This window comes from Phodopus roborovskii, unplaced genomic scaffold (assembly GCF_943737965.1).
Source record: "Phodopus roborovskii unplaced genomic scaffold, PHOROB, whole genome shotgun sequence".
NCBI lineage: Eukaryota > Metazoa > Chordata > Mammalia > Rodentia > Cricetidae > Phodopus > Phodopus roborovskii.
This window is the reverse complement of record NW_026126485.1, coordinates 20,275,796-20,303,744: the sequence shown is the minus strand read 5'-3', so window position 1 is coordinate 20,303,744 and position 27,949 is coordinate 20,275,796. Positions and strand designations below refer to the sequence as shown.

At 36.2% G+C, this 27,949-nt stretch overlaps 1 protein-coding gene across 1 annotated transcript in view; it reads left to right on the top strand.

Moving 5' to 3' along the window:
• Itfg1 (integrin alpha FG-GAP repeat containing 1) overlaps window positions 1-27,949 on the top strand; it is a 120,050-nt gene that overhangs the window by 2,217 nt on the left and 89,884 nt on the right. The window contains exons 3-6 of the mRNA XM_051195052.1: window positions 2,682-2,827; window positions 4,451-4,508; window positions 8,784-8,858; window positions 26,519-26,613. Of these exons, the coding sequence (XP_051051009.1) occupies window positions 2,682-2,827; window positions 4,451-4,508; window positions 8,784-8,858; window positions 26,519-26,613 (374 nt within the window). The remainder of the gene's footprint in view (window positions 1-2,681; window positions 2,828-4,450; window positions 4,509-8,783; window positions 8,859-26,518; window positions 26,614-27,949) is intronic.

Below are 27,949 nucleotides of genomic sequence, written 5' to 3'. Positions count from 1 at the left end.
TAGTAATCAATTTGTAAATGGTAAATAAAATAAACAAGGTGAAGACTGGTGAGATGGCACTTTTCTACTAAGTCTGATTGCCTAAGTTGGATTCCCAGGGCCCATGTGGTGGAAGAAGACAACTGACTCCTAGAAATTCTTAAATTATTGTCTGATCTCCACTTCTACACTGTGGTGCCAGCATACACGCTCTCGCTCTCTCTCTGTCTCTGTCTCTCTCTCTCTCTCTCTCTCTCTCTCTCTCTCTCTTTTTCTCTCTCCATCCCTCTCTCTCCTTCTCTCTTTCTTGAGAGAGAAGGGGGAAGAAGGAAGAGATAGCTACAAATCAATAAAATGTAATTTTAAAAGGAGAAACATTTGGAAATAAAATTTAAAAGTAATCCACCTTTACAAAAATAAATTTTGGTGGATCCAAGTCTGTTCTGTAGTCTCTTGTAAATTAATATGCTTTCTTGAATGAACTATGTCTCATCATGATAGTTGCTGCAGAAGCAAATAACTCACAAAAGTCTCATTATCTTAAAAATATTTTGCATGTAGAAAGAGGTCAATGACTTCTGTCCTATTTTGTTTTGTTTTTCTTTTGTTTTCCTTTTGATCTAATGGTGAATTTTTAATATTGGTTTTGACAGAACTGAAATCAAGCTTTTGAAATTATCTTAAATTTTAAGATGTGATTTAAAGGATAGTTCTTATCATTCCTTTTTCATGGTTGGCTATGAGGAAACATTGATACAAATGACAGGTAACCGGCTTGATTTGGGAACTCTAGGGACCAAGTTGGATGTTCTCTTTAAGCTAATGAAGAAAGAGATGGGGCAGTGCAAACCACAGTTGCAGCTTCCAGACAATCATGGGATTTGAGCTTAACAACATAGCTTGAATAAAATTTAAGTTTGGGTACATAGCATTTACAAAAGATGACAGTAAAAATGGTGTTTTGCAAAACAATGAAAAGATTCACCTGACAGAAAAGGTAGAGACAGGTGGAAGAATGACAGTCTGGGAAAGGGAAATCAAAGCAGACTAGCATCCTTCCTAAGTAAAGAAAATAATTGAATTCAATTATATGAGGAAACAGGAGTCAATGTATGTTGTATAAAACTCAGCTTATAAAAAAAATGTACTGACATTGGTTTAGCTGTTATTCACATACAGTATGAATTGGGACCACAGACTAATGTATGTTTTAATTACTGCAGAGGGGCTAGGAAGATGGCTCAGGAAAGGACCTGCTTCACTAACATGAGGAACTGAATTTGCATTCCCAGATGGGAGAGAGGGGACAAGATTGACAGACAGATTCTCTCACACTCAGTGAGAGACCTTGTCTCAAAAGATAATGTGGCAAGTGATTGAGGAAGGCATGCACTACCATCTCTCTGAATTCATACCCCTGTGTGGGCTAATTTGTGCTCAAATTCAGCAGTGTTTAAACTCAGAATGCTGTTAAGAAAACATTAGCCTTAACTTAGAACATTAGGAGAAAATTTATAAATCAATGAAGATTTTATTTTCAGAAATATTTCTATAATAATTGATGCTATAACTATTTGGAATAAGAGAAACAGAAATGGATATAAAAAAAAAAATGAGCTAACCACCTAGAAGTAAGGTGTGTCTGTGTTTTATTTTTCGTTTAAGAATTATAAGTCAAGGAAATATATAAGATGTAAAGGGCTTGGATTTTGTTTTGTTTTTGTTGTTTTGCTTTGTTGTTGTTGTTTTGGTTTTTCGAGACAGGGTTTCTCTGTCTTGCTTTGGAGCCTGTCCCGGAACTAACTCTGTAGACCAGGATGGCCTTGAACTTACAGAATTCTCCCTGTCTTTGCCTCCTGAATGCCTGGATTTAAGGCATGAACCACCACAGTCTGGTGGGTTTTATTAAGTTAAAAAGAAAACCTCAAATTTTCTTTGAATAGCAAAACAAAACCTCAAATTTTTCTTTGAATTAATACAATATTATACTCTTAAATTTTAGAAATTACTATTTTAAGTTTTTGAAGATTAAATGTGTGTGCACTTGTGCTCGAATGCCTATGTGCGTGTATGTGCCTGTCTGTCTGACTGTCCATCTGTCCGTATATCTGTCCGTCCATGGGCATGTGAGTGAGTGCAAGTGCCTTCAGAGGCCAAGGTGGGCTTTGGCTCCACTTAAGTGGAATGTGTGTATAAGAGCACCATGTGCATACAAGAGCCCTCAGAGGTCAGAAAAGGGCATTGGATACCCCTAGAACTGAAGCTGTGGTTCTGAATCACCTTGTGTTGGGAACCTAACTCAGGTCCTCTGTAGGACCAGCAAGTGTTCTTCACTGCCGAGCCATCTCTCCAGTCCCTTGTATTTGTTTTGCTTATATTTAAGTGATAGTAGAAGTCAAAACCAGAGCCTCACCCATACTACACAAACACTACCACTGAGGCAGTGCTTAAATACAAACAGGTTTTCTATTGATATCATTCAGATTATGGTATGATTTAAAATTCTATATTCCATTCATTATGAGTTCTTCTGTAGACCAGAAGCATCTATACACCCAAGGGGGCATATGATACAAAATAATTATTTCTATTAAATCTTGAATTTTATATTGAACATATTTTGTGCAATAAATATATAGATTTTTTCTATATATTTTCTGCTGCAACTTTCCTGATATTTTTAAAATTCTTACTTCCTTTAGGAGTCACAGTGCATTAATAACAAGTGTAGTCCCTGGTGATTATGATGGGGATTCACAAATGGATGTCCTGCTCACATATTTTCCCCAAAATCATAGCAACAATGAATTAGGAGCTGTTATCTTCTGGGGACAAAATCAAACATTAAGTGAGTTTTGAATTTTTATTGTTATTGGCTGGAAAAGGTAAATTGTAAAAACATATCTGATATTTTTAATGAAAGTGTAACAGTTATTGTTCTCAAATTGAATATTCTGCTCTTGTGCTCTAGTAAAAAACTTCTTAAGTTATTTATTTTATTTTTTTGTAAACTAACCTAGTTTATTACAGAGAACAAAATCACTCTTAATCACTTCAAAAAGATATATTATTAGCTTTTATCATTATTGAAGTAACTAAAGATTTAACTTAAGGCCTAGTATGATGTCACACACCTTTACCTCAGCAGTTGGGAAGCAGAGACAGATGGACCTCTGTGACTTCCATATCTGCAAGGGCTAAATGTGAGGCTTTGTGTCAGGGTAAAAAGTACAAACTTCAGAGCTCTGGGGGAACAATCTTATGTACATTAAGGAAGGTACTGTGTCCTTTAGCTATGAGAAATGGCCAAGTACACAACAGATGCTCAAATGATGCCAGTACTGCTAATAGTCTCATCAGCAAAATGGATGGTGCACTTGGCCTCTTACTACAAATTCAGTGTGCAAACACAAAGGGGAGTGCATTAGAATTATAGATGTTGTCCTACCACACATGCCTATAAAAATCACAGTCTATCTGGTTAGCAAGTGTCATACTTAGGGGTTTATTGCTATGAGGAATCTTATAAAGAAAAACATTTAAGAGGGCACTGATTTACAGTTCAGAGATTTAGTTCATTATCGTTGTGGTGGGAAGCATGGTGCTGGAGAAGGAGCTAAGAGTCTTTATCTAGATCCACAGGCAGCAGAAGTGAATGTAACAGTAGGCCGATGTTAAGCACCTTAGATTTCAAAGCCTACCTGCACAGTGACCCACTTCCTCCAACAAGGCCACAGCTCATAATAGTGTCATTCCCTATGGGCCAAGCATTCATAGACATGAGTCTGTGGGGGCCAATCCTATTCAAACCACCACAGCAAGGCTTACATTTAGTTTAGCATCACAAATGCTAGGATATCTGGCAAACCTTCCTTTATGTTTTCCAGTCTTCCAGTATAGAAAAGTACTACAAGTATAGATTGTGTGTCAATCTGCTATATACAGTTATGAATCTTGAAATCTTATATAAAAAGCCAATTGATAATGCAGAAGTTGACTGCTTTATTCAAAGAGGGCAAATGCGTGCATGTTTTGTGTCAACATTTGTGAATGCAGATAATATTCTTAATGCATCCAGCCATCCTTTCATTTACAAGAGTGCCTTATGCAGGTGTGGCTTATAGGAAACATGTACATGGCAGAGTAGGGTAGGGTTAGACATGCTATTTTATTTGTCTATGTTATCATATTGTTGATTACCAAATTGTACAGAAAAAAAAAAAGGCAGCTAAAAGATATTCAGATGGGAACCTCAAATGAAACTGTCCTTTGAATCTTCAAATGGCTTATCATTAAATGAAGTTTTTGATGTCTCCATAGTGGTAAGTGTTGTGAAAAAAATACTTTGTAGATAAGAAAATTAATTTTAAATACCAAGCGCTTCATATTCATATATATATTGTGTGTATATACTTATCACATGTGTTATGTGTGTGTGTATATACACATATATCCTTTTTTTTTTTTATAGGTTCTAAAAACATGACCATACTCAATAGGACTTTTCAAGACCAACCACTGATTATGGAGTAAGTATGTCCTTGCTTTTGAACAATTGAAAACTTACAAACATAAAATAAAGTCTTTTATGTAGGAAGCTACTTTGCTAAGTAAAATTGACTCTAAATTTACATCTTAAAATTTATGGGAACCTATATACATGATTACATGATATTTGCTATGATGAAGTAAAGATACAAATAAAAGAGAAAATTGATTATCTTGAAGAAAGGAAGAAACATTTTTTTTTGATAACTTTGTTCCTTGTGGAACTATAAGGACATGTAGTCATGTATCATTTTTTAATTAAGAAAGCAGTTTTTGAGTTGAAATGTTCATTGACAAATATGAAGAATATAGCATTCCCTTCAGAAATGGGCAAAGATTTCCACATTAACAAGAAAATATGGTCCTTTACAATAAATTTTTCTTTCTATTATTTATTTATTCAAAATAAACAAAATGACTAAATCTAAATTTAGAACAAGATAGTATTAGTATTGAGGTAAAGATCATTCTTGGAATATAAAATATGGTCACATTCTTATTTCCAGTGATACCATTTACAGTTACTAAATCATTCCCATAATTTCAGCTTCTCAAGAGTGCTTTGTTTGATTTCTTTTATACTTGTGTTTTCATTGTTATTATAATAATCAATGGCAAGTATGAATTTTTATAGCAGCTAGGAATTCTTTTATGAATTATTTTAAGCCTAAAGTTTCCAGGAATTAACACTGTTTGCTTCACTGTTGGGAAGAGACAGAGCAAGACATTATTTATTTATTTATTTATTTATTTATTTATTTATTCATTTATTTTACCAATTTAGTCTTTTAATATTTTTGACCATTTTTTAATTCTAAAAACAATCTTTTCTCACTTTACATATCAATCCCAGTTCTCACTTCTGCCCCTTTTGCTGCTACTCCCTCCTCCCCCGACCCCCAGCCCCATCCACTCCTTAGAGAAGATTGGGCTTTGAAGTAAGACCATGGCCCTCTCCCCTATATCTAGGCTGAGCTAGGTGTCCCTCCAAAGACAATGGGTTCCAAAAAGCCAGTTTAAGCACTAGGGGTAAATCCTCCCACTGCCAGTGGCCCCACAGACTGCCCAAGCTACACTACTGTCACCCACACTCAGAGGACCTAGTTTGATCTTATGTCAGTCCAGAGTCAGTGAGCTCCTACTAGCTCAGGTCAAGATCAGGGCATTTTAATGCTGTCCTTCCCATGACCCCTTTCCACCCTTTGTACATGACCCTGCTGTATAGATGTATGATGGAGGTGTGCCAGTCAAACTAACACTCACTGACTATGAATCACTAAAGACTGTATTTTAAAACAATTAGTTCTTATACATATAGTTTTATTATTAGTTTAAAATTAGTCAAATCTACCTACAAAAAGGATGATGTTCTTTTTTATCTTTGCATAGAACATTTCATAGTGAAGAATGTAGAACTTCATTGTTTTCCAAAGATGATCAATATTTTCAATTTCTAAACATCAATGCTGAGAATGCCATTTCATATAAATGCATAATTTTTTTAAATGGCAGATGTTTGTTTAGGGTCATTTCAGAAATTGTTAGAAAATCTCCTTAACTCAAGCCATTATTGAATGATTTTTTTTCATGAAATTTAAGTAAACAATTTAAAACTTAATTTAAAAAAATCAAGCATGCTAGCAATGCAATTCAAATAGTTGCTAATTTGTTACTTATATTCTGAGGAATGACAATAGAGAAAATATCTTTTTCTCTCTGAAATTAAACCATCATATTTCCATAACAGCAGAAACTCTGTATACTCAGGGCATTGCAGTTCATACCATGAAGTAGTACTTATGTGAGCCAGGATCTTCAGACAGCAGAGCCTTGGTTGCCATTGGTTGGTGCACAGTGCTTGTTTTGTGTTTATAACCAAAGTCCCAGTGCAGTATGTAATGCAGAAGTACCTCAGATTCATCTGTGTTTGACTTTGAATTAATTTTTGGTTGTTAAATTCAAAACCATTTTACTGTCACAACCTGTCCTTTAAGAAACCAAGCCCTGCTGGGGTTGGTGGCACATGCCTTTAATCCCAGAACTAGGGAGGCAAGGCAGAGGCAGGTGGGTCTCTGTGAGTTCGAGGCCAGCTTGGTCTACAGAGCTAGTTCCAGGACAGGTTCCAAAGCAATACAGAGAAACCCTGTCTTAAAAAAAAAAGCCAAGCCCTATATAACAGAGAGGTCATCGATAAACCCAAAAGGTCGAAAAATTAACATTAATTCCTGCTGCTATGCAATGGGTCTGGTATGGCTAGCAAGAGGCTTTCATTTATGCTCCTGCTTAGAAAGTAGAGCTGTCAGAACACCTCTGTCTCTGAAGGTAGCTTAAAACACAGTTCTGTTTTTGTTTTGTTTTTTCCATTTTTTGAGATTATATTATAATTTGCATCATTTTCTCATTCCCTTTCCTTCATCTAAACCCTCAAACATATCCTTTCTTGCCCCCCTTTGAAATTTATGACCTCTTTTTTCCTTAATTGTTACATACATGTGTTTGTATACATATATATTCCTAACTATAACCTGCTTAAGCTCTATGTATGTATGTTTAGTGGGCTCAGCCTTTGATACTGGATAAACAATTGGTGAACTCGGTGTACTCACCTCTGGAGGAGACTGTCTCCCACTCTCAGCCTTCCTTATTTACTTAGAGTTCTTTGTATAAGGTTGAGGTCTCCTGGGCCTCCCCACATCCATTTTAGCATGTCTGTTATTGTCCTTTTTTTAGCTCATGTTACGGCAATCATGTTGGTGACAGTCATAGGTATAGAATCTATGACTTTTTAGAAGACACAATCTCATAGCAAAGTGTGAAAGCCTATTCCTTTGGCTTTCCCAATCTTTCTGTCCCCTCTTCTACAATGATCCTTGAGCCTTAGGTTCAAGAGTTGTGTTGTAGATGTATCAGTTGGGAATGATGGTCTCCATCTGTTGCAAAGAGAAGTTTTCTTGATGAAGGGTGGGGCTATACTTATCTCTGGGTATAAGAACAAATATTGAGAATGTAATAGGAATTGGGCTAGTGATGGGGGGGGGGATGTCCTTTCATATATATCTTTCTATTATTGGTTGATCAATAAAACACTGATTGGCCAGTAGCCAGGCAGGAAATATAGGTGGGGCTACCGGGCAAGGAGAATTCTGGGGAGAGGAGGCAGAGAGTGACTGCCAGGGAGATATACCATGTAGCTGCTGAGGGAACAAGAGGCCTGGGCATTTTTCAGTAAGATAAGACCATGTGGAAATACTTAGATTAATAAAAATGGGTTAGTTATTTAGAGAGAGCTAGCCAATAAGAAGTCTGAGCCATAGGCCAAACAGTTTATAGTTAATATAAGCCTCTGTGTGTTTACTTGGGACTAAACGCCTGTGGGATCTGGCAAGAAAGAAACTCCATCAACAGGTTAGTTTAGTATAGTGGAGGTTGGTGATCTCACTACCTTGGGTAGCTGACTAGGTTTTCAGGACCAGGTATGCTTGACAATGTAAAGAGCTGTTGTTTACCACCAAGGTATATGTGCCGCTACTTTGCTCCTTATTGTGTCATGCTATTTGTTGTAGTGGTTCATAGGACTCTAAGTGGGTATGACTGTTGGTTGCTTTCATCCTTTTTAAATTTGCATCGCAACCTCTGTTACCATGAAATTTTATCCTCAGGAAAAAGATACTCAGGTGAGTTCTGGTTCAGGGACCTCTGGGCCCTGTATTTGAAGAGCATGGTGTCTTCAGCAATAAGGACTCACCTATTACCTCTTGGGGGCAACCAAGTGAAATAGCAATGGTATGTGATATTTGGGAAGTCTCTTGGGCAGCTCTGATCAATAACTCAAAAGAGAGCTTGTATGCTTGGTGTTGTGGTTTTTCTTTTTTCTTTTTTCTTTTTTCTTTTTTTTTTTTTTTTTTTTTTTTTTTTTTTTTGTGTTTTTCTTAAATGGTCTTTGAGTTACATTTAAGTTACATATTAATATTCATTCACCAACTTAACTTGCACTATGTGTATTTTTAGGTAGTTAAGATTTGCCCTTATAGTGCAAATCTAATTCTTATAATTGCAGCAGAAGGTTTATTTGGCTGGGGACCCATTAGCTGAACTGAAAGACTTTGGTCTGGAAAGGGCAACTGTCGTTTCTGCTTCATTGGCCACAAATAGACACTGTTGAGTATGATAATATTCATTCCATACTATTGGAAGCTAAGTTAAAAGTGACATTTTAATAAAACAGCTGCCTAATTTTTAAAATATTTTCTTTCTAGCTTCAATGGTGATCTGATTCCTGATGTATTTGGTATCACAAATGAATCCAGCCAGCCACAGATACTATTAGGAGGGTGAGTAACAAGGAGTATAGCTGTATAATTAATCATATGTATTCTTGCTGCTGCAGGTCTATGTGTGAACTTTTGTTTTAATTGCTGAAGAAAAGCCAACTTAATAGAAATGCTTATTTTAAAAAAAAGTTTGTTTGTTTTTTGTTTTTGTTTTTTTTTTTTTTTAGGGGGGGTGGTCAACATGGAAGCTTTCTCAAAGAGTTTGAATTTGATCTGTAACCATTTTGTATGTTGACCTGCCTATATCTCCATGTAGATACAAGTTCATTAGATGTTACTGGAATTTAAATAAGATAAATAGCTACAGTCTGCTAGGAACATCATTGTTCTGTTGGCTCATATATGTTAGTTCATAATAAGCTTTGCTTCTTTATTTCACTTGTAAAATAAAAAAGTAAATGAATAATTGCCTAAAAATTTAAGCACCCCCTTTAGTTCTGGAAATTCTCAGTGTGAACTTTGTCACTGACCAGTACATATACAAAAGTTTCCTTATTGTTTAAACATGCAGTTCAAAGGGCTATACCTCATTTCCTCTGGATTTCAATACCGCTTTCCTCCTAACTCAACTAGGGATGGCATGGTACTTTTCATGAGGGATCTTCAGTTGGTTTTCTGAGGTTTCGTTTATTTCTGCATCTGGTAAGGCAAGTTTTTTGTATGTATAGAGAGCCTATTTGTTTTGTTTGCTTGTTTGTTTGGCCTTTAAGGAAATGCAGAGAATCGCCCTTTATTGGTATGTCTTCTAATAGTTATTTGGAGTTCCAACAAATTTCTGTGTTTTGAGATATAATTGTATGTCTCATAATTTTTATGTTCATGTTTTCAAATGTGATTTACTGATAGACATGAATAAATTGTATTTAAGTTGTCTTGTGGAGAAATGCTAAGATTTCCTGTCCCTTTTTCTAAAATTTTTTCATAAAGAATATAAATGTTTGGATACTTATCATAATGAACATTTAAAGAATTGTTGTGAATCTTGAATGAGAAACCTGTATTCCCTTCCTGAAAACTTTACAAAATATCCCAAATCAGTTGTGCTCTAGAGATAACTTAGAAGTAGATCTTCATTTGGTTCAGGCCATTTCTAAAAGGAATAGTATGAGTGGCAAGAAAATCATGCACGCGCTGTCCCTGTCCCAGTCGGTCAGGACTCCTCAGAAAGAAAGCCCTAGCTTCTCAAAGTCAGGCTTGTGACTGTGATTGTGCTGGTGATCTCTTGCTGGTTATTTCATGGCATCTCCGTCTTGGCATATGTCATTGGAATATCATCAACTGTATTTTCTTTTTATGTGACAAATACTTTCATGTGCAGCATTTCTGTTTGATTCTTTTGTAGATTCGCAGTTTTCTTGCTAAATGTTTCTCCTATGCATTTGAAACTGATTAGTGTATTACTCATATCTCCATTACTTTCTTATCTAGCCCTGAATGAATTTCTTACTTCATTTGTCTTCTGTTACTTGAGCCCTCTGTGGTTACTGCTTCTTTTGGAAAGTAGGATTCTAAAATCTTTCAACTATTTCCTTTCTTTGGGTCTAATACTAAGGGCTTAGAAGGTTATGGTAGCATCATACTGGCTTATTTCCCAAACCTTTCTTTTTTTGTTGTGTTTCATGCATTTATTAAAGTGGATTTGTCTTTTTATTAGACACTGAGGATTAATTGTTATTTTCCCACTTGTTTGTTTATATGTTTTTCTGGTGAAGTGTCTTTGGGGGTTTGTTTCCTATTGTGGAGTTAGAGTAGAAGCCAACTGTAGGAATGAAAACAATGACTTGACAGAGGTCCAATTGTAAGCATGCAGTAAAAATACTTTTTACTTCCTGTATGTGTCTAGTAAGACTCAGTCAAAAGCACTAGCTTTGTTGGGAAACGCAGTCTATACATTTTTTTTCAGTCTATACATTTTTAGAGCTAAGGGTGCTGCTAATAGTAAAAGGCAAATGGTAGAAAAGGGAGAAAGAGGGAGTAATTTATGAATGGGAGCAAAGATATATGGGGTAGAACTATAAGAAATAGTAGAGAAAATGTTATAAAGAAGGTGCATGAAAAGAGGACCAACAAGATGACCCAGTGTATGTAAATTCTTGCCACCAAGACTGAGGACATGGCTTTGATCCCTAAGACTCATACTGGTAGAGGGAGAGAACCAACAACCCCATGTTGTCCTCTGAGCTCCACAAACATGCTATGGTTTGTGCGCCCTTCAAGAATAAGTAAATATATTTAAAAATTAAAGGAGAACACTTATGAAAAAATCCATAAGATGAAAGCTTAAACAAAGTAAAAAAAAAAAAAAAAGAATATAGAACTACAAATTTTAAAAACAAATGTCAAATTAAGAAATGAAATAACTATATATTATTGGTCAGCATGTCTTCCTAGTTAGGATGGTTTCCCCAGCTCCTGTTCTGTCCTTGTGGTTGGTACTATAGAGGAGGAATATTAATATCCATGACTTAGACCAATTAGGTCTGTATTTCAGTGCTGAAAGGAGTTTGTGTGTAGCAGCCTTTCTGACTTTCATTCTAGAGGCGTTTCTCAATTCTTCCTGGTGTTCTGGGGAATCGTACTCACCTTGTGGGATTTTATGGGCTCTGGGTTACAAGCCCATCCTTGCTTTCCCCTTTGCCTCTGATGTTTTCTGCCTGCCTCCATTCTACCTACAGTTTGTGTCTGAAAACACTTGTGTCATGGAGAGATTATTTCTGATTTCACATGCTTCTTGTGTTTCATGGTGTGGCTCTTATGGGAGATGTCATTCTGTAAATATGTTTCTCTTATTGGTTAATAACTAAAACACTGTTGGCAAATAGGAAGGCAAGATAGGCGGAACTAGGAAGCATGGAGAATTCTGAGAGATATAGAGGAGATTCAAGATGTAGAAACTTGAGGGAAGAGGTCCAGATCCTCTCTCCAGGAAGATAAGGCCATGTGAAAACACTTAGATTGATAGAAATGGGTTAATAATTAAGACAGAGATAGCTGATAAGAAACTAGTAACTGGCCAACAGCTTTATATCTAATACAGTGTCTCTGTGTTATTTGGGGCTGAAATTGGAAGTGGGACCAGGCTGGCGGGAAAACTGCTCGTAACATGGCTCACCTAGGTTGTAGTGGGTACAGCCTTCCCTATATCCCTCAGACTAGGCATTCACGGGTATTGTGTAGAATCCTAGCTTCAGGTTTGCACATTACACTTCTACAACAGCCAACACTACCCCACCATCTCTTAACCCCGTCATACCCATTCTGTGACATTGTTTCTACAGGCCACTCAGTCTGTCTTCATTGAAACAGTGATCACTTTGTTTTATTTAACATTTAAAATTAAAATCTACAAAACAGCTAGAATACTAATTCAGAAAGTAAAATTCCAATGTCTCTATGGACTTTTATTAAATCAATCAGAAAAACTCCTGAGAATATCATATTAAAGGGCCGTGTCTTATTTATTTTGACAACTATAAGGTTTTCTCTAATGCTTCTTTCAATAGTATCACTTTTTTTAAAAAGTAGTATCACTTTTAAAAGTTATTCTGCCTAAAAATATGTTTCTGTGTTTCTTATAAACTACGTTCCTATGTGCAATAGATTAGACTAATAGTCTGTTGTTATATAACATATCTCATTCAAATGTCAGTCAGTCAGATTTTCTCTAAGTGATTTATTCTAAGGCCAAATTAATGAATTTTTTAAAGATTATTGTGTGTGTGTGTGTGTGTGTATGTGTGTGTGTACGTGCGCACACATATGTGCGCATGCACACACACACGTACATGTGCACGGGCAAATGTATGTAAGACAGAGAATCAGGTACCCATTACACCCAATGTTGTTTACTCCCCTAGAGTTGGAGTTACAGCTAGTTGTGAATTGTCTGACATGGATACTTGGAATTGAACTTGGGCCCTCTGTAAGAGCAATTATTTCCTCATAACCTATAATCAATCCCTCTAGTCCCAAACAATTTTTTAAATTCACACACGCAAAAATTTCTGTTGTGGTTGGAAGTATAGCTTATTTCTAAGAAGCATGGTTAGCATGCAAAAATATCTTAGCTCAGTTCTCCCCACATAAGGATGCATGTGCACACTACAGACATACCTGCTTTCTGTTGCTTCCCTTGTGAGATGACTGTAGATAAGGCAAAGCTGAGTGTAACCCTGTAGTTTATTTGGCTTCCTCCAGCAAGGGTCCACATCTCAAAGGTTCCATCACCTTGCTGAACAGTGCCACAAATGGGGGATGAAGTATTAAATATGTGAACCTACAGGAGAATTTTCTCATTCAAAGCACCACATATGTGCAGGTGTATACATGCAGGTGAAAAAAACATCACATATGTGCCAGTGTATAACTACAGGTGAAAAAAGCACCAGCAAAAGAAATTCTGTACTATTTAGAGTTTGATTAGCAGCCCATTCTTATTTATCAGGAATCAAACATAACTTTTGCACCTTCGCTGTTACACATTATGGATATGCCACTCCTGAGTGTGTTTTACTTAAATTTGGGTAGCAGCATAGTTTTATAGAAAATGTGCAATGATTTTTACATAGAGTGCCAATTGTTTAAGATTGTGCTAGGAATCCAAGGGCTATAACCTGGCCTACCACTTGCTTAGAAATAGGTGCCTGCCCTTAGTAAAGAGACAGAATCACTTTGGCTGCAGTTACAGTGAGTGTGGTCACTTTACGTAGGCAGTGAGTCCTATGTTGTTGTCCAGTGATGGTTATCTGACAGGGTGAAGATAAAGCTAATAATATGGAGGGCACAATTGTATTATATCAAAAGGTTAAATGGGAAGCTTCAATATGTGCCGCAAATTCACTTTATACTGACTTGAAACCATATAATAATGGATCACATTGCTTAGAAATAACACCTAGCTGTGAAGTGTTAGAGCATCTTCCACGGTTACATGAACTTATCATTAATAGGCATTTTCTATAAAAGGATACTTGAAACTGATGTTGCGTAAACTTTCAGAATAACTTTAGTACTGAAATGAAAATATTTGTGTCTGTATTGCTAGTCAAGGGTAAAAATAAAGTTTTATGTTCAGGATTTTCTGTATCATAGACTGTATTCATACACATTTTTCAGTCAAACGCAAGTTTTATACTTCATAATATTAATGGAGCTACGTAATAAATATATACTTTACCATGTTCTGTTTACTTAACAGTATAGTATTAAAGGCATGAACAACAACCATATGTGTATAAAACTTTAAGAGTATTATAAAATTTTTAATGTATGCATAATACTTGTACATATTAATGGTGGCAATGTTATATTTTAGTGTCTTTATATAATATGTAATAGTTACATGAAAATATTTATTACATCCATTACCTCAAACATTTTAAATTATTTTTACTATTTTTTTGAAATTATAATTACATCATTTCCCCTCCCCTCTTTCACCAAAATCCTCTGCTTTCTTTTATTCATTCATTAGGATTATATGCATATATGCATATGTGAATATGGTTATTCCTAAATGCAAAATATAACTTGCTCAATTGATAAAATGTTACTTATATGTATATGTTTCCAGGACTGATGGTTTGATACTAGGTAAATAATTGATTTACTTCTTCCCTGAAGGATGTTATTTCTCCCACTCTCAGCCTTCCTTAGTTACCTATAGTTTTTTGTATAAAGTTGAGGTCTCTGGGCTTTCCCAAATCCATTTTAGCATGTCTGTTGCTGTCCTTTTTCAGCTCATGTTATGGCAGTCATGTTGGTGAGACTTCATATAATGTTTTTAGGAGACACAATCTCACAGCAAACTGTGAGACCCTGTTCCTCTGGCCTTCCCAATCTTTCTGTCCCCTCTTCTCCAGTGATCCTTGAGCCTTAGGTTCTGGGGTTGTGTTATAGATGTGTCAGTTGAGACTGGGCTCCACAACTTTGCATTTTATTTGGTTGTTATTCTCTTTAATGGTTTCTATCTGTTGCAAAGGGAAGTGGCTATTGTAAAGGGTGATGTTTCTTTGATTTCCTTCTCAGCCCAGTTGTCATCTGTATATAGGAGTGCTACTGATTTTTTTTTTTTTTTTTTGAGTTAATCTTGTATCCTGCTACATTAATGAAGGTGTTTATCAGTTGCAGGAGTTCTCTGGTACAATTTTTGGGGTCACTTATATAAATTAGCGTATCATCAGCAAATAGCCAGAGTTTGACTTCTTGTTTTCCAATTTGTATCCCCTTGATCCCCTTTTGGTGTCTTATTACTATAGCTAGAACTTCAAGTACTATATTGAATAGATATGGAAAGGGTGGACAGTCTTGACTTGTTCCTGATTTCAGTGGGATTGCTTTGAGTTTCTCTCCATATAGTTTGATGTTGGCTGTTCGGTTACTGTATATTGCCTTTATTGTGATTAGGTATATTCCTTGTATCACTATTCTCTCCAAGATTTTTATCATGAAGGGCTGTTGAATTTTGTGAAAGGCTATTTCAGCATCTAGTGTATTTTTTCTTTTAGTTTGTTTATATGGTGGATTACATTGATGAATTTTCATATGTTAAACCATCCCTCCATCTCTGAGTTAAATAGAGGGATACCCCATGGAAAGTCTGTCATATCATTTGGAGCAGGGCCTAGGCCCTTCCCCATGTTTCTAGGCTGAAAGAGTACCCCTCTATGTGGAATGGGCTCTCAAAGTCCATTCAAATACTAGGGATAAATACTGATCAGCCTGTGTCATTTTATAGGTGAATTAGATCATTTATATTAATGACCTCAACTTTTTAATTGCAATGATTATAAGATTTGTTACTTTTTCTTTCTCCATTTTTGTTACATGTTTGATTTGGTTATTGAACTCTGCTTGGTTAAAATTTGTTTGGTTTTTGTTTGTTTAGGGTGTGTATGTGTGTGTGTGTCGTAATGCTTGCCTTGTTCATTCTTTGTTTTGTTTAGCTGTATCAAATGTCTGTGAGTCTTGTTTATATTCTTAAAGAACCAGGTCTTAGATTTGCTGATTCTTTTTATTATTTTGTTGTTGTTTCTATTTCATTAATTTCTGCTCTGATTTTTATTATAATTTGGTTTGGCTTTGGTTTTTGTTTTGTTTCATTATGTCATTTTTTGTGCTCTTTCTGATTTTTTTTAAATCTAGGTACTTAAAAATATAAATTTCTCTCATACAACTGCTTTCAGTGTTTTCATTGTGTGTGTTTTCATTTTTATTTAGCTCAAGAATTTTTTTATTTATTTCTTGATTTCTTCTTTGACTTACTCATCAGTCAGTAATGAGTTGTTTAATCCACATGAATTTGTATATTTGCTAGAGATTTGTTTGCTGTCAATTTTATTCAATTTTATCACATAGTAGTCAGATAGGATACAGTAAGTTACTTTGGTATTTCTAAGTAAAGATTTGTGTTGTGTTTTGGATTGTGATCTATTTTATTGACACTTTAATGTGCTTCTCAGCCAAATGTACATTCTTTGGTGTTTGGGTAGGATACTTGTAGGATACTCTGATGTTGCTATCTGTTAAGTTCATTTGATGTATGGAGTTATTTAAATTCTGATGTTTTTCTGCTTTCTTTTTCATATTAACTGTCTATTGGAGAAACTGGAGTACTGAAATCAGCTATATTGGATTGATGTTAATCGATGTCTTTAATTCCATCAGTACATTTTATGATATTGCTTGCACTGAAGTTTGGTACATATATGCTTAGAATAGGAATGTCTTCTTGGTTAACTGTTCCTTTGATTAGAATAAATTTTATCCCTTTTCTCTTCCCATTAGTTTATTTTGAAGTATTTTATTAGATATTATGATAATGACATCATCTTGCTTCCTGGTCTTATTTAATTGAAGTACTTTTTTGTCCATCCTTTTATTCTAAGACAGTGCCTATCTTTAAAGCTATGATGTGTTTCTTGTAGATAGCAGATAAATGGATTTTTCCCCCTTAATCCATTCAGCTAGCCTGTTTCTTTTCATTGAAGAAGTGAGGGCATTAATATTTAAAGTTATTGAAATGTGCATGCTGATTGGAGCCATTGTGTTGTTGATTTGGAGTGTTGTTTGTTATCTCCCTGTTAATTTGTGTTTTTGTAATTAAGACTTTGTATTCCTTTCCACAGTTTGTTGGTTGTCCACTTTCTCTCTTCAACTTTCTATATTTTCTTTAGGTTTTTTTGTTTGTTTGTTTGTTTTGTTGTTGTTGTTGAATATAAATTTGAGGTCTGTTTATATTGTAGAAATTTTTCTTTTTCAAACTATGGTTGATAGTTTTGCTGGGTACTTTATTTTAGGCTGAGTGTCAGTCTTTTCAGACTTGAAATGCTTGCTCCAGCCTCTTCTGGCTTTCAGAGTTTCTATTGATAAATTAGCTGCTATTCTTATGGGTTGTCCTTTGTATCTGACTTGTGTTTTTCCTCTTGAAACTTTGAATATTCATTCTTTGTTCTGTATGCTTACTGTTTTTACTTTGATATGCTGTGGGTATTTTCTTATATGGTCTTGTCTATTTGGTGCTCTGTATGCTTCTTGTATATGTATGGTTGTGTCTTTTCTTTGTTTGCAGAAGTTTTCTTCTATGACCTTGTGGACGATCTGGTCTATGCCTTTGACCTGGGATTGATTCATTTCACTCATATGTGCCTATAATTCAAAGGTTTCATCTTCTCATAGTGCCCCATATTTTCTGTGTCACTTCCCTGTGTTTTTAACAAAATGATTCATATGCCTTGCTTATTTTTGCCTAAATCTTCTATTTTATCTTCAATTCCTAATATTCTATCTTTGGCTTGTTTCAGTCTACTTGTAAGGCTCTTATTTGAGTTTCTAGTTTAGTCATTGAGATTTTTCAATCCCATCTTCATTTCAGCTTGTATCCCCTTTAGTCTTTCTCTTAATTAAATTCTATTTTCAAATCCTGGACTGTGTTCATCATTTCATCGTCAGCCTTACATTTGTTTGTATTTTCTTGGGCATCACTTGGGCATTTACTTTCCTTAGGTTTTCTTTTTAATTTCAATGAGCTCTCTCTTTGAGTCTTCTTTATTCCTTAAATTATTTGATGAAGTTTATAATTGTTCTTATAATGTTTGTGTCCTAGAGTTCAGCTAAGCAATTCTCATTGACAGACATTTCTTCAGGATTGGTCATACTGGTTTGATCTTCCTTGTTTTCAGTTTTGTTGGTTTGTTTGTTTTGGATTTTCGTGTGTGTGTGTGTGTGTGTGTGTGTGTGTGTGTGTGTGTGTGTGTGTGTACTTACAAAATCTAAGCATATTAGTTCTGTATGTGATACAGACAGAGCAAGAGGCTGGAGCAGAAAAGAGGGTGCCCATGGGAGATCAGTGGACCTGAGGCAGGCAGGGCCAATTCTGGAAGAAGCCTCATAATTGGTGCAGGAATGGATGGCCAGACTAGGCTGAGGCAATGAGTATGGTAACTGGGCTAGACGCATGTGGGAAAGGGTCAGGCAGACTACTGGGATACACTGTGGAAAATGATGTTCAGGACCTGCCTGAATGGAGAGGTTGGGCGTGAGGTTAATGGGCCTGTGTCTCAGCCCTGGCAGAACAGATCCTGGCAGACTCCTAGAAGTTAGCTGCACAACAGGCATGGGTTCCACACTAGGCTGGGGCACTGGATATAGGATTTTGGAGATTGGACAGGGTCAGACTGACTTTGCTGTATCCTAGAGAAAGTTATACAGGATCTGTCTGGTAGAGAAGTTGGATATAGTGTAGAAGGGCCTTGTATTGTAGGTCATGCAAAAGTCCTGGAGATTGGTGCTGATCAGGGACAGGTAGCCAGACTAAGAGAGAACACTGAATGTGGGACTGTGGCTAGGTATGGTGGGTATAAGGAGGGTCAGGCCAACTCACTGTGCTAGTCCCTGGAAAAGGGAGTGTAGAATCTGGCGGGGTGTAGAGGTTGGATGTGGTGTGGGAGGGATCTGTGTGCCTGGGGCAGGCAAGGATGGGTCCTAATGGAAGCTATTTTTTTTAATATATTGCATTTTATTTATGCATTTTGTGTGTGTGTCCACACATGTGTGCTAACACATGTTACACTTGCTGTAATGTACATATAGGGTTAGAGGAAAACTGGTAGGAGTCCATTCTTTCATTTCATCTTAAGTTCTGTTATCAGTCCAAAAACAGTTAAGTCTTTAATTTTCCATTTAACTTTTGATGTCTTTCATATTATAACCCATGACTGGCTTATTAAATCATCCTTCATTTTTACTACTGATTTTATATGGTGATGTACAAATTATTACAAATATTTCTTAGTGAAATAATATATTTATTGTAGTGAGATGTTCACTTTGTCTGCATCTGTGGCACTGACCATGTCCATTGGGGTGGGGGACAGGGGCAGACATGATCTGGGGGAATTAGGCCTGGGGAAGGAGCCCCGGAGCACTCTCTTGCTTGCTGGACTGGGACAGGGAGCATCTGGAGGCATCCTTGGGACCAGGAACCTGCTGTTATTCATTGTTCATCTGTCTCTGTTGTAAGTTATTTCTCCCTGAATAAACAGCTATTCAGCCTACCTAATTTTCCCAATCCTTATTAAACCACAATATATTTGCCACTTCAATCTGTTGTGTGAAAGAATATAAAAACTGTGAGATTTATAACATAAATCAAATCAAATGAACCCCCCCATGGCATCTTTAACTCTATAATCAACTTTAGTGTACATAATTTTCTTTTAAAACTGGCTGTGAAATGATTCATAGTTTTGTAGGATTTTATTGATAGTTTTACCCCTTCTCTTTCTGTGTATATGTCATTAATATTTGATAACATTGTTTAAAAGAATCTGTAAGAATTGGATAAAGCAGATTTTTATCAACATTTCCATTAAAATGTGACATCATTTCTCCATTCCTAAAAAGATATTGCTACTGGAAATAAATCATTTCTCCAAAATCTTGTCTTTATAAAATTAATCCATACAAATAATTAAAAGTTTTAATAATTACTAATTTTGTTCTCCATTTCAAGGATTATGCTGTAATCATATAAACAGCGATCATCTTGTCTCCTGTAGTCCTACCAGACAATTTGGAGGGATCAATTGGATCAACTAAGAGTCTCTGAGATTTTTCACACTGCTTTGTTCTAGGTTCTGTGTGAATCTGAGTGCATAGTTTAAGGTGCTCTGAAATTCTCCACCTCACTTTCCCTCATGTCCCAACTTTAGTACTGTATTTGTAGCAGTCATTCAGAAGATTATCATCATCTTTTCAGAAAAACATAGATTTTTGCGTTTCGCACAGTGAAATTTAATAGTAACTTTTCACCATGAAATTTGTAACTGATTACCGTGATAAGTGTTGTGGACTAGGCATGGTTGCTAATATGCCATTAATATTAGCTAGTGCTAGTGCTGATGAGTTGCCAAGAGCCTGGGCTTTGTAGTGAGTTCCCAGCTAGCCTGGACAGCAGAGTGCGACTGTCCCAAAGCAGAGTAGGAGCCTGTCCTATGACTCCCCGGGTAAGAGCACTTGCCACCAACTCTAAAAAAATTTTTCATTGCTGGGTATGGTGGTTCACAACGGCAACCCCAGTACTTAGAGACAGATGCAATATGATCACAGAAATCTTCAGACCAGCATGATCTACAAAGTGAATCACTGTCTAAAAAAACCAACCAACAAACAAAAAACAACAAAAAAAAAAAAAAAAAAAAAAAAAAAAGAAGGGAACTATGAAAGGAAAGATAAAAAGTTTTACCTGTGGGTTTGAAAGTATAAAGGAGCCTTCTGATCGGTTCTGAAAGTCTTTGTCATCGTCCTTTGGGATGAAAGGCCACATGTACCTACTGTAAAGATGGAGTAGCTGAGAGGGTTCTTATTTACTGTTTGGCAAATATTAAGAAATTATTTTTTTAATTTTTAAACAACTTTATACAATATATACATCCCTTTTATTAATGTTATAATGAGTTTTATGTTAAATGAAATTAGAAAATTATGTTATTTCTGATTTTTATACTCATTTAATTATTGTACTCTGAAAGCAAGACAGTAGGTTTCAGTGGACATACATTTTCTGAAGGACCACTATATATTTTATTATACTTGTTAAATAAATTGTTACATTGTATTGCAAAAAACAAGAAAAGAAAAGAAGGAAAGAAAGAAAGGAAGAAAGAAAAAAACATATTTGAAGCTCTCTGGACATACTTTTTTTGTGTTCAACCCTATCTCCTATTATCTACTTTGACCTGAATTTCTTAAATAGTTAGCATTTGGTGATGAGGTGATCTTTGATAAGTGGGTAGATTAGAAATCATTTCAAATAACTGTTACCATAGGCAACAAAAAGCTACCTTTGCATTAATTACATGTAAATTCATCCTTTGATAAGTGCTATTTTTTGAGATAAAAGGTGATAATGCCCACAAATTAGAACAGTTTAATATAATTACGTTTTCTGTGGGGGAAGTTAATTGAAATCTACAAAGATCAAGAAGTGTTAGTGAGTAAACTTAATATTGGCTTGGAACTATCCATTTTATTTTCATCTCTACCCTTCCTTCCACTTTAATCAGCCGTGTGTGACATTAAACGTCAAGAGCAGCTGAACACTTACATGAGATTACAGTTTGTATCTGTTCACTTGCCAGTAAAATATACTACCTGCTTCTTATTTCTGAAAGGCTATGATGTGCACATAGAGAAATTTCAAAGATGATAGAAGTAAATTTTATTTTTTATGCTATTTTATGTAAATTAGAAACAAGCTTGTTTTAGATGTCAATCCCAGTTCCCTCACCCTTCCCTCCTTCCCTGTCCCTCCAACCCCCATCCCATCCCCTTTCTGTTCCTCAGAGAGGGTGAGTCCATGGGAATCTTCAAAGTCTGTCATATCATTTGGGACAGGGCCTAGGCCATCCCCCATGTGTCTAGGCTGAGAAAGTATCCTTCTATGTGGAATGAGCTCCCAAAGTCCTTTCATATACTAGGGATAAATACCGATCTACTACCAGAGGCCCCATAGACTGCCCAGTCTTCCTAACTAAACCCATATTCAGGGAATCTAGGTCAGTCCTATGCTGGCTTCCCAGCTATCAGACTGGGGTCCATAAGCTCCCCCATGTTCGTTAAGCTGGTTCTGTGGGACCCCTTTGCTCATCACTTAAGAGAAGTAAACTTATTTATCAACTATAGATTTTAAGTAATTTAGCTATTATTGGACCATCCTAAATGCACTGTCAAAATAAACAGCAGTTCTTCCTTGTCTTCCCTCCTTCATCAGTTCTTAGCATGGTAAATGGACATTTCATGTAAAGTAAACTCTAAGAGTTAATTAGCTACTGTCTTTTAAGTGATACCCACATAAAAACAGCAGAGTATAGACAAGGAAAACACTTAAAGCACTGTGAAAACATTGAATGTTGACATGAAGCATTAAAGAAAGCTAGAGTATAATTGGTGCTTTCTGGAGTTTCACATTCAGATATCAGGAGAGACTCAGAGGGAAGCAGAGGAAGTGATTGGTTTGTCAGGATTGGGACTCTGGCTGCCCGAAACAGCAGCTCCATCTAACAAGAGTCACTGGCCACCCAACTTCCTTATATTCCACAAGAAGGTAGACATCCAGATCTTTGTGTGGAATCTGATATGTTGGGGGGGGGGTGTGACGTAGTTTTATTATTTATTACAGCAGTGAAAACACAGCACATTTTAGGAGCTATGGATCAAACACACATCTGTGCTGAATTTCAGTCAAAGTCTGTCACTCTGTGACCTTTTCTTACTGTAAATAATAAAGTTAAATGTTCAGTTAGTTAAGTAAGCCCCAGGACAAAATGTCACAAGTTAAATTGTTGAAATATTTAAGCTATAACTTACTTCAAATAAACTAGAAGCCTGTAACTACTCAAAGCACAGTTACATGATCAACTTATTGAAGTCAGTGCCATGACATCTGCTTTTAATTCAACCAAAGCTAGTCTGTATGCTGTTTGACTTAGATTTTACTCTGTAGTGTAACTTAAAAGAAAGTGTGTGTGCTAAAATGAATGTGAACAAAAGTTATAAAGAAGAAGCTGCTGTTTCTTGCTTTAGGGATAGAAATTTTTTATTTGACAAGTACTCATTCTTTTTTTGTTTGTTTTGTTGTTTTTGCTTTTCGAGTCAGGGTTTCTCTGTAGCTTTAGAGGCTGTCCTGGAACTAGCTCTTATAGACGAGGTTGATCTTGAACTCACAGAGATCCACCTGCCTCCAACTCCTGAATGCTGAGATTAAAGGCATGTGCCACCAGTGCCTGGATAACAAGTACTCATTCTTTTCCCACATTCAACCTTCTAAGAATAAATTAGTTTGTTGTATCTTTTTGCTTTCGAAAAATATCAAAATCAGCCCCAAATAGAACCTTAGTGCCTGGTGGACTCACCAGTAACTACATATCTCACGACAGTGACTCCCTCTCTCTCAGAATCCATCAACAGCCAGTAGTCCAGCAGGGAAGTGGGTTCCAAGAGCCCCTCCCCCCATCTATGACTGGCCATGGGCAAGTTAAGTTTTGTGTGGACAGCATTATTTTTAGCACCTTGAGCATTCATTGCAAAGAGAAGCTTCCCTAATTAATACTGAAAGCAGTTTACAATCTCCACAGCACATGTCAGAGGCTCAGGCCAGCTCCACTCCACAACTGCTGCTATTCTTGGCAGTCATACCAAGGTCCTGGCAACTCCAAAATGCTGAGGTCTTCAATGTAGCTAGGATGTACCATCACCAACACCTCTCCTAGGCTCTCTTCTGGGACTCTACTGCCGTATGGTCCTAATCCTCAACCTCTCTCCATGACTCCTTCAATCCCTGCACTTCTACATCAATTATGACTGTATATTCTCCACCCCTGGCCTCTCCTAGTCTTTCACAGTACAAGCCTCTGCTGCTGTACTTGACCCCTGCATGCCTTCAAAACCAGTACCACCTGGGAAACTCTTAACATATTACTAAGCTTGACAGCCAGCATAAGATATAGTCTTAGCCCTTTCTGGATCATAGCTTCTTTGTGTAACCCTGAAGAAACCTCCCAGATTTTGCCTCAATGATGTTGCTATCTTCTTAGTCACAGCTAATTCTTTAGCCCCCACCTACCAGTATCAATTATCCCAGAAAAGCAAAGGATTCACTTTAGTGGGTTCTTAATTCAAACTACTACATGAATCACCATGATACTATCACAGTATTGCTAGGATTTTGAAACTTTACAGACTGGGCCTCCATCATCTGTACCTCTCTCAAAATTATATCTAAGTTCCCACAACAACTTGTTAAGCTCCAAACACTCAGTGACTTTTCTGGCTTAGAGCTCTTCTATAATCATTCCCAAACATGGTCAGGTCTGTCATAGCAATACCCCACTTCTAGTAATAATTTCCTGTCTTAGTTACTTTTCTATTGCTGTGGTAAATGCCATAACCAAAAGCAACTGGAGGAGGAAAGGGTCTAATTCATCTTACAGCATGTAATCCATCGTTCAGGGAAGTCAGGGCAGGAACTGAAGCAGAAGCCATGAAGGAACATGCTCAGCCTGCTTTCTTATAGCCCCTAGGGCACCAGTTTTTATCATCTCGTGTAATTCTAGCATGTGTGAAGTTGACATAAAAACTCACCAGCACATAGTCCTTTGATGCATCAAGGATTTTTCTTTCATTTCTAATGGTACAGTTTGTTTGTTTGCTATTAAATATTTATTAACTATATGTCTGTGAACCATATGCATGCCTAGTACTTGATGAAGCCAGAAGAGGGTATTGAATTCCCTGGAACTGTAGTTAGGTATGGTTGTGGAACTGCCAGGTGGGTGCTGGAAATCAAACTCCAGTCCTCTGCAAGAATAATTGTTCTTAACTACTAAGTCATCTCTCCAGCCCTCATCTGTTTGCTTGTGTCCTGTGGTGATGGAGGGGGAGACAAGATTTATGAACAGCTTGCCAAGGGCATGAAGTCACATATCTTTAATCCCTGCACTAGAGAGGCAGGGACAGGTAGATCTCCATGAGATCTAGGTTCCTTGAATACATTGATGATCTCAGGGGAAAAATTTTTTTTCCAAAGACATCAGTTTTTTCTTTGCATTTACTTCTAAGAATTTTATATTTTTAGCTTTTGGGTATATTTTGACTTAATATTTGTGAAATAGGCTTCAAATGTGTTCTCTTATGCTCTAAATAATCATCATTCTTTAAACCATTTTTGTGAAATAAAATTATTTGCTTTCTTATTTTACAAAAGAATCAAAGGCTAAAACTATAAATCTTTTAAACGAAAACATGTAAATCTTTATGACCTTATATAGTACCAAAAGAATAAGTAACAAAAAGAAAAACAAATGGAATGGGATTCATCAGAACTAAAAACTGGTTTTCTGAGATCATCATCAATAAACTGAAAGATAGCCCTGAGACAAAAACAGTGATGTCTAATATCTAACATCCAAAGAACTCTTATGAATCAATTTAAATGTCAGTAGAGGATGTGAACAGTTATTTCCCCAGTGAAGAACTATAAGTGGCTGAGAAACATATGTGAACAGGCTTGAGCTCATTAGCCATGAATAAAACACAAAGTAACGCTTCTGGTGTAGAGAGCAATTTTTCAGACATATGGCAGTATTGAAACACTCCTTCCATGCTGGTGGAAATACAAGATGATAAAGCCACCTTAGAAAATAGTTTGCATAGTTCCTCAACAAGTAAACCTTATTACCCAGTAATTCACTCCAGTTGAAAATAGTCATCCCTAAAAAACTTGTAAATGAATGTTCTTAGCAAAAGTAGAAGCAATCCGCTATCCCATCAACAGATGACTGAGTAAACAAAATGTGTATCCATACAATAGAATATTAAATCTACCATAAAAATGAATGCAGGGTTAACCAGGCAGTTTAATCAGGCAGTCGTACCACACGCTTTTAGTCCCAGCACTCAGGAGCAGAGGCAGGTGAATCTCCCAGTTCTAAGCCATCTTGGTCTTCAGAGTAAGTTCCAGGAAGGCCAAGGGTACACAGAGAAACCCTGTTTGAGAGAGGGGTGGGGGAGGAAAGAGATATGAGAGAGTTTATCTTTTGTTTTTGTTTTGGGTTTTTTGGGTTTTTTTTTTTTTTTATTTTTTTTTGAGACAGGGTCCAACTGAATAACCCTCACTTTCCTGATACTATGTAAACAAACAGGCTGGCCTTGAACTCACAGAAATGTGCCTGTCTCTGCCTCTCAGATGCCAGCACAGCCACATTAAGAATGTAGTTGTGATATGTGGTGTAAATGAACTTGAAAATGTACTGAGAGAGTGCATAGAAAGTGCCATGGGTTGTGTGTGCATTTAGATGAAGTGTCCTGGGCTAGAAAATGTTATGGTGCCAAATTAACGGTTGCCAAAGGAAGGAAATGGGGAGTGACTAGTGCATCAAAAATTTCTTTTCAAATGAAAATGTTTTGGACTTTGAGTGAAGCAATGATTCTATACTGTGAAGACACTAAAACCTATTGGATTATATATATATATTAAAAATGTGTGGTTTATAGTATGTGAATTATGTAATAATAAAAAGCTCTAAATGATCATGTACCAATATTTTTATACTTTAGTACAATACTTGATCTTGCCCTAAGAAAATTATTGTCTTATATTTTAGAAATTTATCTTGGCATCCCGCCTTGAGCACTAAAAGTAAAATGAGGAACCCACATTCTCATGCATTTATTGATCTGACTGAAGATTTTACAGCAGGTGAGTTACACACAAAAATGAAATGTTTGTTTTGATGTGCCTAAGAATGGTGGGATTTTTATCCCCTTGGAAATCATTTTTTTAACTCCATTATGCTATAAATCAAGCCTTTAAACAGTTACAATGTAAAATAAGTAGCAAAAGGTTAATATACTGGAAATGTGAGGGAATGTTTTGTCTGATAAATACAACCTTATTTTGTACAGCTTTTGTTGCATGTTAAGTACATTGTAATTTGAATTATCCACTGTTTAGGAATTTTTGATAATTTGGACATCTGTTGTACGATATATCCTTCCCTTTACATTTAAACTTTTTACTAATAAATAACATAAAATGGTGATTGAAAAGTCCTTTAGCTTGTAAGCTTGTATACTGAAGGGGGGACTTAAGAACTGATGTTGACTGTGGAACTCTTGCTGGCTGGTGCTTTACCACTGGGATACTTCCTCAGGCCTGAAAATTCTTTATTGTGGGAAATTTTAAACATAGAATACTGTAATATGCACATATTTACCCATTACCTAGCTTTAAGAATTATAAAATATATATATATATATACACATATATATGTGGCTAATTTTTTATCTGTATACTACCTACATGTGCCTTCACCCCTGAAAACTTTAAAGATAAAAATCACAAATTATCATTTCATTTGTTAATACTTCAATATGTATTTCTACATGAAAAAAAATATGAGTTTTTAAAGGCTTGTTTTTATTTAGTATGTATAATAGTTTTGCCTACATGTCTGTCATGAACCACATGCATGCTAGTACCCAAAGAGGCTAAAAGAGAGCCTGGATCCTGGTGTTCAAATGAAAATGTTTTATAATAATAATTTAATAGTAAGTATGTAGTCATAATTCACAATATCTCTATACACTCCTAATTTATTTTTATTTTTTATCCACTATGGTGCTAAACAGAATACTAGGCAAAGAAATGCTACCAGTTTACAGACATATCTCTGTAGAAATATCTCTTTTGGGGGGCCTGCCACCCAGCTCCCAAATGAATCACACATGGAGGCTTATTCTTAGCTATGACTGTCTGGCCTTAGCTTGGCTTGTTTTTAGCCAGATTTACTTACCTTAAATTAACCCATCTACCTTTTTCCCCTTGGGCTTTTATCTTTCTCCTCTGTAAATCTTACTTTCCTCCATACTCTGTGACTGGCTAGTGGCTGCCTCTGATGTCCTCCTCTCCTTGTTCTCTTGCTGCTCCTGTTCATTTTCCCTTCTATTTATTCTCTGCCTGCCAGCCCCACCTGCTCCTGCCTGTCATGGTTCCAGGAAGTGTGATGGTCATTGTCAAAGCCGTTGTTTTAGTT